Below are 20,118 nucleotides of genomic sequence, written 5' to 3'. Positions count from 1 at the left end.
AACCTGATGAACATCTAATTACTGATGAAGCCTTAATTACTCTTTAGGATAATGGTTCTACATTAATAGATCCATTAACAAATAACCATGCAAGTCTTCATGCAAACATCCCTCATGAGCGCTACTTTATATTAGGAAGTTGTGGCTTTAAGTGACGTATGTAAATAGACACCCCGATCAGAAGCGTTTGTCTGCTGTGATCGCTCCCAGCACAGCTGCTGTCCTTACATCCTGGAGAGACAGAACCGTGTTCCACCTCATCAACACCGGAGCTTCACTCTTACTTTTCTTTTAAGAACCTCCGAACCAGGGCTTGGATCATAAAGGCATCGGGAAAATTATTAAATGTAACGTCATAAAACCATATAGTGTGCGTGCCTTAACATCCAGTTTGATCATGTAAGACGCGCTATCAACGACAGTTAACCCTGTGAAGAACCAGACATCTTAGGGTGACGGTGAAGCGGTAGGAAGCAGGGCAGGGCAGACATTGGAACTCAGCCCAGCCCAGCCACACTGCTTGGTGATGTACTGTTAGAACTCGGGGGGGGGGGGGGGGGGGTCCACTTAACATCTAAGGAGGGCACAATTAAAGAGGTGATATTATGCCAGCAGGTGTGAGTGTGATTAGCCATTACAAGCCGTATGCAAATACACCTAGATGTATGATGGGTAGGATAAGCAACATTTGCTACAGTCAACTGGGTAGCCGCCTGGTAGTTTGATCTATCCAGCGTACATCTAGTTGGACACGCCCACTTGTGATGTCACTAAAATACAGGAAAAGGCTGATTTTCGAGTAGGTTGTAATGGCTCATCACGCTCACACCTGTTGGCATACCGCCACCTTAATGTTCCTACCATTGTACAGTTACATACCAAACCAACTAGAGACAGGGAAGTGTGGGAGCAGGAATTAAGCATGACATACGATAGTGTACAGTCAAAAAAACACAAACTTTGCATGACTTTTCTCACTTCCCCAGATTAATCTGTGTGTGTGTGTGTGTGTGTGTGTGTGTGTGTGTGTGTGTGTGTGTGTGTGTGTGTGTGTGTGTGTGTGTGTGTGTGTGTGTGTGTGTGTGGGGGCCATGGTTCCTGTGTTCGGGATCCCACACACACCCAGGAGGAACAACAACAGGACCGCCTTAAATAGCCCCCACAGCTGTGGAGACCAATCAGGGCTGGGGGGACATCCAGCCTGACTCAGACCGCCCCCGCCCCCCCCCCCACAGGAGTCAGCTGCTGCCCCGCGGCCCCTGACACTGCAGTGTCTCGATGGGGGGGGGGGGGGCAGCCTTTGTTGTGCCAAGCTACACTACTCCAATACCTCAAATATAATTCCCTTTATCTGCCTCTCTTTATCCCCAACCCTCACAACCACTCCCTCACACTCTCACACTCTCACACTAGTCTCTCTCTCTCTCTCTCTCTCTCTCTCTCTCTCTCTCTCTCTCTCTCTCTCTCTCTCTCTCTCTCTCTCTCTCTCTCTCTCTCTCTCTCTCTCTCTCTCTCTCTCTCTCTCTCTCTCTCTCTCTCTCTATAGTTAGTCTCTCGCCGCCTTTCTTTCTCACTATATAAATAATTGTTGTTGTTGCCTTTCATGAGTAATGTAGAACATTGAAGAACTTTGCTTATACCCCACTTACCCAGCAGGGGGTACTGTGCCGCACCTGAAGGCCTCCCAGACTGCTAATCACAGCAGCTGTTGTGAAGGCAATTATCCGCTCGCATCCCCCTTTCAGGTTAAATTCCTGTTTACAAGTATCTTCAGCCATCAGTAGCCGGGACGCTATTAAAAAGAGCTAGTTGTATACCTTCAAATAGCCTCGAGGTTATTTTTTTGGGGGGGGGGCTATTGAGATTAACTAGCCTGGTCCTACCAGACTCTCGTTCTTCATTTCATTTGTACAGAGAGTATGGACCTACTCAATTGAGAAACGTTAACTCACTTGAAGGCGGGTGTCTGTTGAAGTTTAAAACTATTGGATCTGCCCAGTGCCACTCTGGATCTGCCATAACCAATCGCTAACGTCTGGCCGGAAATCAAGTTGCGCGCATGCTGTAAACAAACCAAACACCGTGCGTGAAGATGTCCGTCAACGAGAGCTGACTTTAACGTCATCGTTCTCAGCCACTCCCTCTGTTCGCTGATTGGACCGCCAAAAATCTGGCTTCCAAGGAACCTATGCATATGAAGCAGACCCAGACCTACTGAAGTGAAATGAAATTTGAGCGGAAGTAGCTAGGTGGGCGGTGCCAGGCTAGAGATTTACCTGTTTGATTTAAGATTTAAATTTAAAGAATATTTGTGTCTTTTAGAGCTGAATTAATTTGACCACCCCCTATTGATCATTTATATTAATTTCTTCTGTCTTGATGCGTGTTTTTATTTAGGGGTCTAAAATCATTTTTGTTTTATATGAATTATGAACTTATGAATATAATTGAGTACAATTTTATATAAAATATATTCCCTTTTATTTTGGTAATTAAATGTAATAGATGTACATGTATGTAATTTCTTAACATCCAATGGATGTCTTTGTTTCTTTATGCACTTTCACCCCTATTTTTGTGCATAAAGACAAATGTTAAACAGTCGAAGGGGACACTGCTGTGTCCCCTTTTAGTTTTAATAATGATAAATATGTATGGATGTGGGCGCACGACGTGTACGCATGCGCAGCACTGCCCGCGTCCAGGGTCCAGCTCCTACTTCCTTGAGCGGAGCCCAAACGTGACAACTCTCGCGATACTACCGACGCGCTGCAGCTCAGCTCACGGGCCTGCTCCAGGAATGCGTAACGACCATTGTTATTGATCAAGAATAGCACCATTAAGGCCGTCTAACCAAACAAACAAGCGCAGTGGTCCTCCGAACTGGCATGGTGGAAGACATCCGGCGGAGGCTGTACCTATGGTGAGTTGATGGAGGGTCTCTGCGGTCTATCTGAGGCTAAAAGCCCAGCTCGGCTAATCCATCAACTCCGGAGCTATGACAGCTGAGCAGCCAGTGGGGGCTAGCGTGCCTTAGCATTAGCAGAGATAACAGGGAATCAGGCGGCAGGATTAAGTACACCTTAAATTTAATCGGCCTCGTTTATAGCGGGATGCCCCGCAGAGAGGGTGGACCGTGGCTGCGGTGAGTCCCGTCCTTCCTTCTCTCGGTCCACCAGGAGCGGCGCCTGACAGGAAGAGAGAGACGCGGCTGCGGGTAGCCTGATAGCGGCGGCGTGAGGAGGACGCTACCCGGTGCGGCGGCACGGCTGGCGCCGCAGCGCAGATCACGGCGGACGGTGCGGAGGTCTGGTGCAAAGCAACAGACGTGACAGTGACCGCTCCGCAGGGGGGCCACGTCTGTCGCTTTGGACCAGACCGGAAGCGTCATCCTCCTCCGTCTCCAGGCGGAGGACGTGCGTCTGCTCTCTGATTGCGTTCGGCCTCCTCTCGGTTGTGTTGTTGATCTGTGTGAAGGCTAGCACACACGTTGGTGTGATAAACACACCTGTTATCCAAAGCTAAATAGAGCCACCACTAAGTGGGTGACTGCTGTAATCTGCCCGATGGTAATAGCCATTGTGCGTTATTTCTCGTTGGGGACTCGTTTTGAAGTGTGTGTGTCTGTGACTCTGAAGGGGATGAGAGGCGAACGGTTGTCGGAGCATTCGCAGCGGTGGGCTCGTTGACTCTCCGTGCGGGCCCAGGATGGCGCAGGGAGGCGCTCAGCTCGACTACCACATCCTGCAGGACCTCAAGCAGCGCTTCCCCGAGATCCCCGAGGGAGTCGTCTCCCAGTGCCTTCTGCAGGTACACCTCCCGCCCTCCCTGCGTTGACGCAAATGTGGAAGGGATGAACTACTGTTGAGTCAATGCCTGCTGGTGGTTTAAGATGCTATTAACCGTGTTTGTGTGAGAATGATGAGGTCAACTAGAGTGTAGCACTGTGGCTAAACCCAGGGGTTGTAGGGATAAACATGATTGGGATTCTGAGCAATGTTCAAATTGCGGCAAATCAAAGCACCTGCTTGGCATTTGCTAGTCGGATAATACTGTCGATAAACATTAGCACACTCTGCCATGTCTGTATCGCCCTGTCCTGGGTCTGACTGAGCCCATGTCCTCTGCCGCGGTCTTCTTCAGAACAACAACAACCCGGATCTCTGCTACCACCTGCTGGCTCAGGAGAGTAACAGATACCTCTATGGCGAGTTTCACCACAGCCCAGAGGAGGCGCGCATGAACCGGAACCACATGCTGCACATCAGCCTGGGCTACCCCGACACGGGGGGCAAGGCCAACGGAGGGGGGGCGGGGGGCGTGGGACGCTCGCTGGTGCACAGCTCCAGCGACGGCCACATCGAGCCCCAGCGGCCCAACTTCCCCGAGCCCCTCTCGGCGCCGGCGGCCATGGTGCCCACCCAGGCCTACAGCCCCTTCATGATGAGCGACCCGGGCCGCCCGGCCAACACGCCCACGCCCCCGCCGGCGGCGCCCGCCGCGCAGGGCATGTCGCCCACCTTCTCCCCCGTCCAGCGCTACAACAACCCGCTGACGGTCCCGCTGACGGTCACGCTGTCGCAGAACTTGCCCAACGCGCCCCAGGCCCTGCACATCCCGCCGGGACACTACTCCAACAACAGCACGCTGTACATCCGGCCCTCGCCCTCCCAGAGCCCACAGCCCGCGCCCTGGCCGTCGTCCGGCCCGCAGCCGGCCTACCGCCACCAGCAGCAGTCGCCGTACGGCACGCCCACGTACGGCTCCCCCTACAGCTCCCCCCAGCACCAGCCCCAGCCGCCCCCGCCGCCGCCCCAGCAGCAGCCGCCCCAGCAGTACGTGTTCCTCCCCATCAGCTCGCCCAACATGCCCTACCACCACCACCAGCAGCAGCAGCAGCAGCCCCCCCCCATCTACCGGCCCGCCCTCCCCAAGAGCTCGCTGAAGAACCAGATCGAGATCACCCTCGAGGGCCCGCGGCCCCGGAGCAACTCGCCGGTGCACGCCCAGGGCTCCATGTACATGGCGTCCAGCACCTCGCCCGGCTCGCCGTCCAGGGGCGTCGGCCTGGGGGGCCCCCCCCCCGGCGCCGCCGCCGCCGCCGCCGCCGCCTTCCACCCGGGGATGTACCTGCAGCACCAGGGGCCCCCCCGGCCCCGGCCGGCCTCCTCGCCCCAGCACCCCCAGGCCGGGTACACCTTCAAGATCAAGGTGTCCCCGGGGGGCCACCGGCCGCAGGCCAGCTCCCCGCCGGCGGAGTCTCTGCTGAACCTGGTGGACCAGGGCGGGCACAGCGGCGCCCCCGCGCCCATCCTGCCCATCTCGGCGCTGCCCGGCAACGTGGCCAGCCAGTCGCAGCACATGCCACGCCGCTCCAGCTCGGGCTCCGACGACTACGCCTACACGCAAGGTAGGGCCGCTCGGTTATGGGAGAAAGCATAATCACGATTATTTTGGTCAATGTTGAAATCACGATTATTTTTGAGTTTGAATACATGTTGTATTGATTCAGCATGTCTCTCCCAAAAAATGTTTTTAACTACTTTGAAATTTCGCCTTAAAGAAATACACAAAATGGTCAAAAAGAAAATGTTACATTCTAAAATAATACACAGATATGTATCCAGTTGTTCTGCCCTTCCTATAAAACATTAAATAAATAGATACAAATAAAAATCGAAATACTTGATTATGTTAGTTTTGTGATCGTGATTAAAATTCGATTAATCGCCAAGCCCTACACGCGAGGTGGAGGCTTTGACTTTACTATCATGGAGAGTGCGTTCTTTAGAGAGCGGTTCAGATGCCACTTCTCCTTCCCGATTCCTGAACTTGAGTGTCGGACAATACCGAGTATATTCCGATGCAGCGTCTAGCGTTGTTGCTACTGATAGCCCTAGTTCTTATCAAAGGGTTCTCTCACGGTGACAGCAATGTACAGTCGGTTCACTAACTGTCGGCAATACGTTTTTTCAGAACTAGATCATTTACATACCTAATCTATAATTGTAATAATGCATTTATATTCTTGTAGTTAAGCGTGAGCGTCTATGTTTTTCCGACTTAGTAGATTGAAAGAACGTAGGTCGGCGATGACGCGTTTCCCATTCCGACTTTCCGCCTCCTACCGTTAACGAGCGCAGCATAACACCGGAGTGTTTGTGATGTTCTCTGCCTGTGTAGGAAATGATCTAGTCGAGTGATGGTCTCGGATCGGCACATAGACTTGCCTACTCGCCGATAACCCAAAACTGTTTTCGGAAGTATCAGAGGAATTTCCGATACTGGTATCGGTATCGGAACAACTCTAGTTGTCTCTTACTTCTTGTGTATTCGCTGGCACCACAATGCCGGTGTCAGTCAGTTGCGTAGGGGTGTTTGTGTTTGAGTGGCCATTTTGTTTCCCCTGGTTGGTTGATGGCTCTGCGGAGGCAGAGATCTCGCTTCCTGCTGTGAGTCATTCAGGTTCAGGCCGGGCGTCGACCTCAGTGGGCCCGTGTTGACAGATGGAAGGCCGATTGGAAACGTAATTGCAGCCATGTTGATTTTGTTGTGCTAATCACAGGATTGCGTAGGCACTTACAATTAGAGAACAGATTTTCCTACGGGGTGTGTGTTTGTTTAGAGGGGCGATAGCTTTACAATATCTTTTTGTATTTGCATCAAATTGTATGTTGGCACAGTCTGACTGTTTGTTCTGGGACTGTCTTTATTGAGGAAGCAAAGCACTTTGTAACACATTTCAAAATATATATATTTTTTTGTCTTAAATCAAGTGTATATTTTTTAGCAATTATGAAGGAACAATATAGTCCTTCCTTCTGTCTCCTTTAGTGTTTTTTATTCATGCTAAAAACGACTAGTGCTGCTAGCTGTCGCATTAGGGAGATATTGGTTTAATGTGTGTGTTTTTCTATGCGTGTGTGTGTGTGTGTGTGTTTTGTTCATATGTGTGGGCGTGTGTTTGTTTGTTCATACCTGTGTGTGTGTGTGTTAATTTGTGTTTGTGTGTCTATATTTATGTGTGTGTGTTTGTTCATATGTGTGCGCATGCGTGTGTTTGTGCATATGTCTGCATGTGTTTGTGTGTTCATTTGTGTTTGTGTGTGTGTGTGTGTGTGTGTGTGTGTGTGTGTGTGTGTTCAGCCCTGCTGCTGCACCAGCGTGCCCGTATGGAGCGCCTGCTGAAGGAGCTGCTGCTGGAGCGCGGCAAGCTGGACCAGCTGAAGAGCGACGTCAACAACATGGAGTACGACGCGCTGCAGCGGCGCTTCAGACGCGTCAACTCCTCCAACCTCATCCCCGGGGTGGGACGCGCACACGAGACTGACGCACACACACACCGTCGAGCACACACGCACACACACATACCAGACGGAAGAACACGCACATCAGAGTGAAGAACACACAACCTACTGATATACACACGCACCAGACTGACACACACACAAGGCTAGAACACGCACACACAGTAGCGCACTCGCACACATAAAGACCCACCCGACTGACACGAACACACACTAGGCTAGCGTAGGCACACACACACGCACGCACGCACGCACGCACACAACACGCACATATGCATTCCAACACACATGCACATACACCAGACTATCACACACCAGACATGCACATGCATACACACGCACAGATACCAGTCCAACACACGCTAACAGATGTGCGCACACATGCACCAGTCTGACGCACACACACCCACCAGTCTAAAACGAACGTACACCAGACAAGCACACACACACACCATGAACATGTGCACATACACACGCATGCAAACGCACAAGTCTGTCTCACGCCCGCACGCACTCACGCATGCACACAAACACCCTCATCACTTTTTCCTGGAGCCCTCTCTGCGCTGGGTTCCTCAGCGTTGGAGCCTGGCCGTGGGCGGAGTCGGGCCCAGCGAGGGGACCGGTGTAGGAAAACATTAGTGTCAGCCTCCGCCCCCGGCCACTGTGCAGGGCTACCTGTCTGCGCTTAATACAGAGACGTGCATGTTCACCATGAATCAGTCATCATTTATTCCGGTTTTTTAATTTGCTTGATGGAAAAATAAACGGTAGATGTCTAATGTTAATTAAAGTGAAAATGATTTACAATAAGAAGTGTTACTAATGGTATTCTTACTGCATGTCATATATTTTTATTTTTTTTATCAACCTCAACTTGATGAAGTGGATTGTGTGTTAGTTGTGTCGTGATGAAGTGGATTGTGTGTTTGTTGTGCCTGCAGCCTGACGAGATGAAGCGACTGCTGAATGTAAACCGAAAGCTGAAGATTGACATCGACTGCACCTTGAAGGAGACGGATCAACTTCGGACGCTAGGTACACACACACACACACACACACACTCACACACACACACAGGCCTCATGTTGCACAACATGACCCATGGTGCTAGGCTGAACCACAGATCTGCTTTCCTCCCCGTTTTCTCGAATAGGGAAGTTTGACCCGAAGGTCATCGCAAACTTCTACGACAGCATTCAGCCGGGCCCCGCAGTGCCGCCCAAGCCGGGGAAGAAAGGTCAGCCTCCATCTTGTCTTCTATGTACCTTGTTTTAATGTCTCTGGGTGAGCTGGATACAACTGTAACAGCACAGCAGGGAATTCAGTGTAGAAGTAGAAGACGATCAAAGAGCTGAGCGGTAGAGAGCTGAGCGGTAGAGAGCTGAGCGGTAGAGAGCTGAGCGGTGTAGAGCTGCAGAGTAGAGCTGCAGAGTAGAGCTGCAGAGAGTAGAGCTGCAGAGGGTAGAGCGGTAGAGAGTAGAGCGGTAGAGAGCTGAGCTGTAGAGAGCTGAGCTGTAGAGGGTAGAGAGTAGTAACTGTGGCTGGCTCTGGCGTGTGGCCTAGCCCAGCGTCTCCCCTAGGAGGTGTGTGTGAGACATACCCTGGTGATGCCCCAAGCCTGATTTCTTATTCTACAAAAAACAAAATTGCAGTATATTATTGGGTACACTAACATTAACTAGATCCACACAGACATTACTCTGTACTTATTTATTGAGAACCCGAAAACATGACTCTCCCACATAGAGACCATTCATCAACTGGCTACCTCAGAATAGCGAGGTTATTGTAAATATTGGTATTTCTTTACCCTGCATTGCTGAGTGCAGTGGCGCTAGGGAACCAGCGGGGGCGCTGTGCCCCTGCTGGACGCACGCCGGGGGAAACCCTGTAGCCTATACAAAAGGCGTCGGCATGGACAACGGCCGACCACCAGAGCTATTCGAAGGTCGCGAGTGTCGGTCGGCATTCTGGCCTGAGCGTTTGATGCCTGAATGCATACCTCACGCCCTGGGAGTGACAACCACGCTTTATCAAGACGAGGAGCGGCTGTCTGTCTAAGCTGCATGAAAGCACAGAGGGAAAATCACTTCAATGCTTTTGTCTTTTCTCCTCCTTTTCCTTGTTCCTCCTCTTCCTTCTTCTTGTTCCTCCTCCTCTTCCTTCTTGTTGTTGTTCCTCCTCCTCTTCCTCTTCCTTCTTGTTGCTCCTCCTCCCCCTCCCCCTCCCCCCCTCCTCTTCTTCTTCTTCTTCCTCCTCCTCCTCCTCCTCCTCCTCCTCCTCCCCCCCCTACCCCCCCCTCCTCCTCTTCCTCTTCCTCTTCTCCCTCCAGCAGGAGAGAAGGCCCCCAAGCCGACGCCGGGGCCCCAGAGGGACGAGGACTTCGAGGGCGCCCAGTGGAACTGTGAGAGCTGCACCTTCCTGAACCACCCCGCCCTCAACCGCTGCGAGCAGTGCGAGATGCCGCGCTACAACTGAGCGCCGCTCGGGGCGCCGCGCCCCGGACTCCTCGCTCCGGGCTCCTCTGCTCGGCGATCGTTGCTCTGCCCTGCTTGCTCCCCCCACCCCCCCCGGCCCACCCCCGCTGCGCCGAAACCGTGAATAGTATGAGCTCCACCTGCTGTAAGCAGCCTCTCTGTGTCTTAATCCACTGAGGGTCTATATAGAAGACCACCCGCCCCCTGCCCCCTCGTCTCCCCCGTTGTAGAGCAGCCCCCCTCACCCTTTGACCCCCCCCCCCCCCCGTGTTTGACTCGGAGGGCGAGGACACTTCCCCAGGCGGAGTGTGGGAGGGGGGCGATATGGAGGTGGGCGGGGCCTGGAGGCGGTCAGGGAGGAGGAGCTAAGAGGTCGGGTGGGGCGGGGGCGGGGGCGGGGTCGGGGTGAAGGGTCACCCAACAAACATTCCGAGGAGCAGCCCTGTTTACTCCTCTGCTCCGCACACTTACAGGTGGATGCATTCCCCCCCACCCCCCCCCACGCCCCCTCCCTGTTCCTTGGCCGCGTGGGACAATGGATGCAATGGTTCCTTGGGTCTGACTTAACTTGTAGACTGTACACTGTATCTGGCTCTGTCTTAAGAGCTCTCTTTCATCCGATGAAGAACACTAAGGAGGGACTATCATGAATATATATATATATATATATATATATATATATATATATATATATATATATATATATATATATATATATACGTATATATATATTCCTGGTACTTTTATGCATATTTCAGCCACACTGTATTCTGTGGTTCAAAAGATGTGGATTTTTTTTTTCCTGTGCAAATGCCTCAAGTTGCTGTACTTAATAAAGGAGCTGATTCTATGGGACTTGAAAATGCAAAGCTGGTATCTGGATATTTTTATAATGAAGGATGGATGACACGTTGACCCCCCCCCTCCCCCTCCCTCACCCAGATCACGCACAGACGCTTGCGTTCGTTTTTTTTGTGTTCTTTTAACGTTTATTTTGCCAAAAGGAACAAGTATCAGGAACAAAAAGTAGAATTATGTTCAAACTCAACAAACTCATCCACACTCAACCCAGTTTAGTGTGCGTGTGCGTGCGTGTGTGCGGGGTTGGGAAATGTCTAGACCTTGGTAAGTAACACTGGTTTACACTGGTTTTGTTTTGGGATTGAGTCCTAAACCTCCACTTGAATGCACTCCTCATAACGTCGCTCGCTGCCCGGATCCCTGCACTGCAACGCGTCCCCCAACCTCCCCACAACCTTGGGCAGAAAGTAAACTCCTACAGCGCATAAACAACCCGGTCTGAAGGCCCGGAGTATATTCAACATGTCCGCCGTGTTCCCACAGACAGCAGAGATAAAGGGTGTCACATGGGGAGGTGGGTGTGAGAGACACACACACACGCACACTTGCACACATAAACCCACACTCGATTGCACACACACACACACACACACTCGCACACACACACACACTTGCACAATCTCTCCTGCACACAAACACACTCGCACGCGCACACACACACACACACAATCTCTCGCACCACGGTCATTCACCCCTCTGGTTCTCTCCCCCCCCCCCCCCCCCCTCTCTGCTAGTCTATTTGGAACAAACAGCCCTTTGAAAACCCTGCACTGCACTAACTGTGAACCCTTCCATAGCGTACCGCCACTTCACTCTAGGAGCTAGCCCAGTTAGCGTTAGCCATCAGACGTCTTCTGCCATGTCGGCTCCCACACTGGATTTGATGTACATGTTTTGTTCTGACAGAGGTGATGGCATTGATTTTTAAAAGTGTGTTGGTGTTCATCCTCTGAACTCTGGGACGTGTGCTCTTGCCATTATTATAATAAATAAGCGACCACTGATGGCTGAATCAGCGTGTTGTATGTGGTGATCCGTTCTTTGTGTGTATATTAATCACTCTACATGGTTAAAAACATGCGCTGTAACATTCAACCGATACAATGCAATAAAATCAAAAATACAAATATGAGTGTATGCTCGACATCTGGTCCTGTTGGGGGGGGGGGGGGTCGACGGAGGAATCCATTAGGTGGAGTCATTGCCATCCTCAGGATATCACTTGAATAGGAGCTCTTCCTCCCTGGACATCTCCACTCGTCCGGTCAGCTTCCCCCCCCCCCTCCCCCTCCCCCCGTCTTCGTGGGCCGCTGTCTGCCCACGAAATAGGAACTGCCTCCACTCTGCGCGCTCGCTCTTCAAATTGGTTTTGGCTTACCGACTGCACTCTGTGACGCGGTAATTCCTTTCCAGAAAGGGGGCCTGAATCCATTTAGTGGGGTGGGTTCCTGGAGTCGACGCCGTGTCGGGTGGAACGTTTTCAACCTTCTAGTTTAGGTGTGAGACTGTTTGTTGGCCGTGTTTGATACGATGTGAGACTGGAGACGGGGGGGGGGGGGGGGGGGGGGAGGAAGGGAGCTCCGTTTGGTCCCCTTCAAACCCGCGCCCGCTGCACCGCGTCTGTCCGTCACAATCTCGGACCTGGGGTACAAGAAAAGGGGACGTGCGCCTGCCGACGGGGGTCCTGGGGGGTCGCGGGCGGGACCCCCCAGGACCCAAGATGCCCTCCTCTCAGGTCTGGGTGGGGGGGGAGCTTTTAGTAGTAGTCCTCGTAGTTCTTGGGGTTGAGGCAGTACAGGATGCCGCCCCCGAAGGAGAAGATGGTGGAGCCCCAGGCCAGACCGTAGCCCCAGTTGAACTCGTGGTACACCCGCAGGCTCACCGTCTCGATGAACTTGATGGGGAAGAGCACCAGGCTGCACACCTGGAGCACCACTGCATGGGGGGGGGGGGGGGGAGAGACAGGCAGTCAGTGGGGGGGAGAGAGGCAGGGAGGGAGACGTCGGGGGGGAGAGTTCAACCTTCATCGCTGTATTGTGTTATTAAGCAGACACATCAGCACATGTGCATGTGTGTCTTTAGGTACCAGTAGACGATAACCCGTGCATGTGTTAGTGCACGTGTATGTGTTCGTGCATGTGTCTGTATGTGCATGTGATCCGGTAGCGGCAGCAAAGCGGTACCAGTAGGCAAATCAACACACAATGCGCATGTGTCTTTCAGTACGAGTTGACAAATCCACACGTGTGCATGTGTGAGTGAGTGTGTCTGCGTGCGTGCATGTGTCTTTGTAAGTATGCGTGTGTCTGTGTCCGCATGCGTGTGTTTTTTCTGTGTGTGTGTCTGTGTGCTCGTCGCCCATATATGTATGTGTGCATGTGTTCCGGGGGTACCTGCCGCGAACAGCATGATGGCCACAGGCTTGTAGCAGCGGCCGGTGGAGCCGACGCAGAGCGAGACGAGGGCCACCAGGAAGGAGAGCAGGATCAGGGCGGCCCCGCCCAGCAGGAGGGCCACCGTGGCGATCTGCCAGTCTGGGACCAGAGAGAAGGGGAGGGTAAGGCGTTGGACGGATAAGGCCCGGGTGGGACTTCACACGGAGGTAGGACGAGCGTCCGCGGCTTTCACCGGGACATGGTGGCTTGGTGTTTGTTTACCACCTTGGTCACAGGCGAGAGGAACACAGAGGGAGAGAGGAGGGGGAAGAGAGAGAGAGAGGGGGAGAGAGAGAGAGAGAGAGAGATAGAGAGAGAGAGAGAGAGAGAGAGAGAGAGAGAGAGAGAGAGAGAGAGAGAGAGAGAGGGGGGAGAGAGAGAGAGAGAGAGGGAGGAGAGAAGGGAGAGAGGGAGGGGGAGTAAGAGAGGGGGAGAGAAACAGAGGGAGGGGGAGAGAGGGGGAGAAAGAGAGAGCGAGGGTGGGGGAGAGAGAGGGGGGAAGAGAGGGAGGGGGAGAGAAAGGGGAGAGAGAGAGAAAGCGAGAGAGAGAGGGAGGAAAGAGAGGAGAGAGAGGGGAGAGAGAGAGAAAGAGGAAGCCATAGATAAGGAGAGGTTATAGAGTCGAGTAAAGAAAGCGAGAGATAAGATATAAAGGTGAGGGATACGTTTTGAGTGACGGAGAAGGTGGGGGGGGGGGTCGGAGAGGTCGTAGTTCATGTCGGTTCGTCGCTGTAAAACAGCCATACCAAAAGTCTCACAGCCGTGCTCCACACACACACACACACACACACACTGTACTGTTCTACTGCATTCTGGAAGAATGTTATCGTCATATGATAATAAGAAAACTGTGGCGGTCCATATTTTATTTTATTTTGAAAAGCAGGATGTGGTGGAAATGAGGGCGGCTGTGAGAGGGGAGGGGCTAGAGAGAGGGGAGGGGCTAGAGAGAGGGGAGGGGCTAGAGCGAGGGGGGCTGTGAGAGCCACTGGGGATTGATGCTGAATGGAAGAAGAATGTGAAACACGTATTCAATAACACTCCTATGGCACAGCACAGCGTTCTGCACTAGCCCCACACAAGCCCCACACAAGCCCAGAACAGCCTTCTGAACAAGCCCAACCCAAGCCCTGCTACAGTACAGCACATGGGCAGAGTGGTTCTACTGCAGGCTCGCTGTGTGCACACACGCACACAGCGACGCGAAGACCAACTCACTCACACACGCACCTGACTGTACACACACACACACACACACACACACACGTTGATAAATGCATGCAGACACACAGAGTGAGGTAGAGTGATTCTTAGGTGACTCAGAAAATGGTTATCCCATTCTTTCGGCCCTTGCCAAATCAGCAGCATTGTCAGCATTTCATTGAGAGAACACTCAACCAGGACTGAAAACAGATCTCTCTCACTGTGTGTGTGTGTGTGTGTGTGTGTGTGTGTGTGTGTGTGTGTGTGTGTGTGTGTGTGTGTGTGTGTGTGTGTGTGTGTGTGTGTGTGTGTGTGTGTGTTTGTGTGTGTGTGTGTGTGTGTGTGTGTGTGTGTGTCTCTCTCCCTCTCTCTCTCTCTCTCCTCCAGTCTATCTTCATCCACTTTGGAATGCCAACGGGGTAAACCACGAGGAGAGACCAGAGGTGAGGAGAATACCACAAAATGTCAACAGATAAAAAAATGTCTGCTCCTGGGTCAACAAAGGGCCCGGAACCCGTGTTTAGGAAACCGTCTGGAAACTTCAACAAAGCATGAGAGGGGAGTGTAATTGGGTCTGGCTGACAGAGGAACCAGTAGCTGCGGAGGGACGAGAGGGAGGCTGGGTTACTGGACTGTACACTGGCGTAAACAGGAGGCCTGACTGTAAACACACTAAGGATGTTATGATGAGGCTTCTGATTAAACAGGCCGGCGTAATTAACAGCGAGGCCAATAGAAAACAATTAGCGCAATCAAAAGAGCAAAACAACAAAGTCCTTTTGGCGTCGAGCCAGCACTGCAGAGGGCGGGAGTTGAACGACCCCGGCCTTGTGTTGGTTCGACCCGCTTCCTGTCCCCGCACCCGAGACCTTCTTGGGCTGCTCCGTCTTTTCTTTGAATATAAATTAAAGTGTTTATTTTGTGAGTCGCAGAAAGACTGCAGATTGTGCCAAGAACATTTCCTCTCCAGTGGAGTAGAAAATGATCCAAACCATCTCCAGCCAGGGAGAAGGTGACATGAAGTAATCTGTTTCTAATAACGTACCTTCAGTTTGAAAAGAGAGAGAGAGAGAGGGGGGGGGGGGGGAGAGGAGGGGAGAGAGAGAGAGAGAGAGAGAGAGAGAGAGAGAGAGAGAGAGAGAGAGAGAGAGAGACGACTCTTATTCCGGAGGTAGACAAGCCCCTCAAATATAAACAAACATTAACTACTTCTGACCAAATATGGCTCAGGTCCCGTTAAAAACAGGCCCTGTCACCCCACAGGCGACTGGAAGGAACCTCACAGAAAGCAGAGCCCCCACCCCCCCCCCCCCTTGCAGGACACTCTCCATCACGTCCCGCAAGGACAGAGCTATGATCGGTTCCTCGAGGTTCCTCTGGGTTCTGTCCTCCTGCGAGGACAGAACCCAGAGGAACCTAGATGTCTCAAAGAGGAACCTCGATGTCTCAAAGAGGAACCTCGATGTCTCAGAGGAACCTCGATGTCTCAGAGGAACCCTAGATGTCTCAGAGGAACCCAGATGTCTCAGTACCGTCTCCATCTCTTCGAGGACCACACTCTAGAAGAACCTAGAAGTCTCCAAACCAAAACACTCTCTCTCCAATCACGGGGCGCCGTGCCTCATGGCGGGGGACGCCCCGGGCACGTGTGTGTGTGTGTGTGTGTGTGCGTCCCTCCCTGCCGCGTCCTCACCATCGCTGGAGTTATCTCCTTCTCAGACGTCGCCCCCGGCAACGCGCTCAGCTGTGCAGCGGAGATTGCAGCGGGGACCGCCACCCCCTTATCGCTACACCCCTGGACCAGCCCGGCGCCCGGGCCACCCCCCTTCATCTCCCCGATTCGACGCGGGGGCGGTGGCGGTACGGGACGTGGACTGGCATCCCGGAGCGGTTGACCGGGATGCCTGCGACAGGAAGCGGCGGACTGTTTGATGTGAGGGCCGCGGGCTGACGGATCGGGAGGAGGAGATAACGGAGTGAGATCCGATCGGAGCGCTGACGATTGCCCCCCTGTGTGTGGTTCAGGGGCAGCCAGGCCGATCGGAGGAGGAGGGAGAAAAGAACTCCTTCACGCTCCCGGTTCACTTTCTTCGTCTGGCTGAGACAATGGCGTCGGGATCTGTGTCACAGAACAGCCCGGAGTACCCCCCCCCCCCTCTCCCCCTCTCCCCCCCTCTCTCTCTCTCTCTCTCTCTCTCTCTCTCTCTCTCTCTCTCTCTCTCTCTCTCTCTCTCCAAACACACTCACTGTCTTTCAGAGACGAGAGTCGAAGAAAATGATTCTTCGTCAAGAAGAGGATCCACGAATCCACGGCCACGTCCGAGCAACTAAATGAACACTGTAATAATCAATCAATCTATCAATCAATCTAACCCAAACGCCCCTAAATGGACACCCAGGAAGTGTCTCAGTAATAATTATATTATTTAATCTCCCGGCACCTTTGACTCGTGGTCCCCTGGGGTTGTCTTAGGGGCCGTCCTAAGGGGCCAATCTCCAGGGGCCCCAGGAACACCCTTCTCACCAGCATATTATTGGCTTCTTGCGTTCATGTTCCACATTCCAGGGGCCGTCTCCAATCGGTATCTTTACACCGGACCTCTGTCCTCCTCTCCCTTCGCTGTGTGTGCTTCTGTGTGTGTGCGTCCTTCTGTGTGTGTGAGTGTGTGTGTGTGCGCTTCGGATTGTGTGTGCTTCTATGTGTGTATGTGTGCTTCTGTTTGTGCGTCCACAGGAGGACGCACAAACATGTTCTGTTTGTGCGTCCTCCTGTGTGTGTGTGTGTGTGTGTGTGTGTGTGTGTGTGTGTGTGTGTGTGTGTGTGTGTGTGTGTGTGTGTGTGTGTGTGTGTGTGTGTGAGCTTCTGTGTGTGTGTGATTCCGTGCATTTTTACGAACTATTTTGTAATTATGTGTGGGGAAGGGCACTGGCCGTGTGTGTGTGTGCGTGCGTGCGTGCTTCTGTTTGTGCATGTTTCCGTGAGTGCTCCCGTGTGTGTGTGTGTGTCTAATAAACCCTGTAAATAGACCCCTGATAGCCTCCCTGGATATTAAGACACAGGGACCCTTAGAGCCGGCGGCCGACGGCAGAGCAGCGAGAGGGTTTATCGACCGCTCGGAGCATGACACAGAGAGAAGTATCGGGCAGAAACTGATTAGCGGGCCGGGAATCAATAAGTCTCGCCAGGCACAATCTGGAGGCAGTGGAGGGCGCGCTCTGTGCATTTAGCCTGGTATGTTGCCGTTGAGTGGGGCTGACACTGGGGCTCCGAGTCTTTCTAAGGCTCCAAAAGCACTTTGTCCGCGCCGACAGAAAGGGTTTGAGGGGCCAGTAGCTCGCCCCGCCGTTTCTTTCCACTCGGGGGGAAAGAAAACACACAACACAACATTCACCGCGAGCCAGACAGACGGAATTCAGTGGAGATGAAAGAGATCAACAGCAAATAACAAGGTTTCCTTCCACTTGAATACCGAGTGTCTGCCTGTCTGTCTGTCTGTCTGTCTGTCTGCCTGCCTGCCTGTGTGTGTATAGCACTCGAGTGCATGTGTGTCTCTGTGCGTGTGTGTTTCTGTGTCTGTCTGTAGCACGGTCTGTTGAGACGAAAAAGACCAACAGCAAAAACACAAGGTTTCCTTCCACTTGAATACCAAGTATGTGTCTGGCTGTGTGTCTGTGTGTCTGTCTGTCTGTCTGTGGCACTCAATCGTCTGTGATGGGATTCTGGGGTTACTCTCCTCGGATGAAATACCTTTACTAGAATGATCCGCTTGTTTCCCTGGTTACTAATCTGTCGGCGTTCGTGTCTCTGGGGAGCTCGCCTCTAAAGTGCCCTTGGACCTCGGCCGCTGGAGGGCCGATACAAAGGCCTATTTTGTGCGCAACAAAAGGCCGAATGAAACCCCAGCTGGACTGTTGCTCGCCCGGCTTGATTCCCACATCGTTCACTGGTGCGGGTATAGGGGGGGGGGGAGGTATAAACGTGAACACAGTAAAACAAGTGAACGAGGGGTTCTTTGGGATTTGTTTTTGATTACTTTTACAATACACATTTTCGCATTGTTAATGCCTCGCTCTGGGTAATAAAACAGGCCTATGGAGTGTATAGGCTAACTCATCAGAAGTTTCGACATTGTTGGAACGAACTCATTAACATTCGTTTCTCGGGTGAGGCCTGCATGAACCCCCGTCCCAGTGCGTGATGAGCGGTGCACTATATCCCTTTATCACCACATTCTCCACATGATGGGGCATGTCGGGGATTTAAATATGAATGCAAATGCCTGTCCACACGGACACCCGGACAGTTAGAATTAGAGAGTTAGAGTGCATGGCAAAAGGGTAACCGACCATACCAGTAGAGAACTGGGAACTCTGGGAACGTTTGCGGGACGTAAACATAACTCACCCGTTGTCAGCGTGGTTTGGCAGGACCAGGCGGGGGAGCTGACGGGCTTCCAGCAGGACTCCCAGAGCGACAGAGAGTACTGGTCGTCCGCCGTGACCCAAGCGGGGCTCAGCAGGGAGCCCACGTCCAGGCTCATCGCGAGGAACACGCACGCCAGCCCCACCAACTTCAGGGGCGTCACGGACGAGACCCGCACCTCCTCTGTGCCGCTGACAGACGAAGCCATATTGGTCACTGTTGTCAAAATAAACTGTGGTCAAATAAATCTCCCAGACACAAAAAAAAGTCTCTTTTGCGGCAAAAAGTTTGGGATGCTTCGTTTCTGGAGTTGTAAATTCAAAAGATGACGGCGTTTTCCGTGTTCCTCCCCGGCCGTGTTTATAAGGGGTGCTGCTCCATCCACGGGCGCTACCTCTCTGTCGTCCTCCGAGCCCACAATGCTGCAACCGCACCGCAACTAGTGAAATCACATTATGGTGCACCTGCAGGGTCCTAGTGCCTAGGATCCCCCGTATATCTCTCTCTCTCTCTCTCTCTCTCTCTCTCTCTCTCTCTCTCTCTCTCTCTCTCTCTCTCTCTCTCTCTCTCTCTCTCTCTCTCTCTCTCTCTCTCTCTCTCTCTCTCTCTCTCTCTCTCTCTCTCTCTCTCTCTCTCTCTCTCATCTTCACTATAGTGTCTCTCTCCCTCCCCCCTCTTCCATCATCTCTTTGGATGTTCACGCTCCTCTGTTGTCTGACGCTCTTTATCTCCTGCCCCCCCCCTCCTCCTGTCACCTCTGGTCTGTCCTCTCTCCACCCATCTATTTCGAGCAAACGTAGGTTTGCAACGCTATTTCTGACCATTGTTTGACTTTTAGTCATTATGGAAGAATGTCTGAAGTAATCATAATGTCTGCTCTCTCTCTCTCTCTCTCTCTCTCTCTCTCTCTCTCTCTCTCTCTCTCTCTCTCTCTCTCTCTCTCTCTCTCTCTCTCTCTCTCTCTCTCTCTCTCTCTCTCTCTCTCTCTGCTCATTATCGTTTCAGCAAAATGAGTTTCAAAGGAAAAAACACGAAAAGACACATTGTCAGTTTAAGCCCATGTGTGAATGTGTGTGTGTGCGTGTGTATGTGCGTGTGTATGTGCGTATATGTGTGTGCGTGCATGTATGTGCATAAATGTGTGATAAACAGGAGAGTCAAATTTGCCTGGTGGCAAAGTCTTTATACTGATTACAGATTGTATCATCAGACCTCACGCACAAACACACACACACACACACACACACACTAACACAAACACAAACACAAACACAAACACACGCACACACATACACGCGTGCACACACACACACACACACCCCCCACACACACAATCACTCACATTTACACACACACACACACACACACACACACACACACACACACACACACACACACACACACACACA

At 52.3% G+C, this 20,118-nt stretch overlaps 2 protein-coding genes across 4 annotated transcripts; one reads left to right on the top strand and one right to left on the bottom strand.

Moving 5' to 3' along the window:
• The first annotated feature begins 2,729 nt into the window (after positions 1 to 2,729).
• On the top strand, positions 2,730 to 11,775 carry tab3 (TGF-beta activated kinase 1 (MAP3K7) binding protein 3). 3 transcript variants are annotated; one of them, XM_030372229.1, is made up of 7 exons: positions 2,730 to 2,923; positions 3,639 to 3,810; positions 4,144 to 5,410; positions 7,147 to 7,307; positions 8,252 to 8,345; positions 8,464 to 8,547; positions 9,646 to 11,775. In XM_030372229.1, the coding sequence occupies exons 2-7, from the start codon at positions 3,709 to 3,711 to the stop codon at positions 9,786 to 9,788; spliced, it is 1,851 nt and encodes a 616-aa protein (XP_030228089.1). In that variant the 5' UTR covers positions 2,730 to 2,923; positions 3,639 to 3,708; the 3' UTR covers positions 9,789 to 11,775. The 3 variants fall into 3 exon arrangements, with proteins under 3 accessions (XP_030228089.1, XP_030228087.1, XP_030228088.1); XM_030372227.1 differs by having other exon boundaries at positions 9,643 to 11,775; XM_030372228.1 differs by lacking the exon at positions 2,730 to 2,923 and adding an exon at positions 2,980 to 3,145 and having other exon boundaries at positions 9,643 to 11,775.
• tmem47 (transmembrane protein 47) lies at positions 10,755 to 19,218 on the bottom strand. The gene is made up of 3 exons (XM_030372239.1): positions 18,692 to 19,218; positions 13,042 to 13,182; positions 10,755 to 12,583 (listed from the first exon to the last, which is right to left on the bottom strand). Exons 1-3 carry the CDS (start codon positions 18,915 to 18,917, stop codon positions 12,405 to 12,407), a joined length of 546 nt encoding a protein of 181 aa, XP_030228099.1. The 5' UTR covers positions 18,918 to 19,218; the 3' UTR covers positions 10,755 to 12,404.
• Positions 19,219 to 20,118: the final 900 nt, after the last annotated feature.

The sequence above is a fragment of the Gadus morhua genome, chromosome 12 (assembly GCF_902167405.1).
Source record: "Gadus morhua chromosome 12, gadMor3.0, whole genome shotgun sequence".
Taxonomy (NCBI): Eukaryota; Metazoa; Chordata; class Actinopteri; order Gadiformes; family Gadidae; genus Gadus; species Gadus morhua.
This window is presented reverse-complemented; position numbering and strand designations above follow the sequence as displayed.

Excerpts from the sequence above, each read along its gene's own strand:
- tmem47 (XM_030372239.1), bottom strand. The coding sequence starts at position 18,917 with ATGGCTTCGTCTGTCAGCGGCACAGAGGAGGTGCGGGTCTCGTCCGTG. Across the intron at positions 13,183-18,691 it reads CCAAACCACGCTGACAACGG|ACTGGCAGATCGCCACGGTG; the intron begins GTGAGTTATGTT and ends CTCTGGTCCCAG. Across the intron at positions 12,584-13,041 it reads CATCATGCTGTTCGCGGCAG|TGGTGCTCCAGGTGTGCAGC; the intron begins GTACCCCCGGAA and ends CCCCCCATGCAG.
- tab3 (XM_030372227.1), top strand. The coding sequence starts at position 3,709 with ATGGCGCAGGGAGGCGCTCAGCTCGACTACCACATCCTGCAGGACCTC. Across the intron at positions 3,811-4,143 it reads TCTCCCAGTGCCTTCTGCAG|AACAACAACAACCCGGATCT; the intron begins GTACACCTCCCG and ends GGTCTTCTTCAG. Across the intron at positions 8,346-8,463 it reads GGATCAACTTCGGACGCTAG|GGAAGTTTGACCCGAAGGTC; the intron begins GTACACACACAC and ends TTTCTCGAATAG.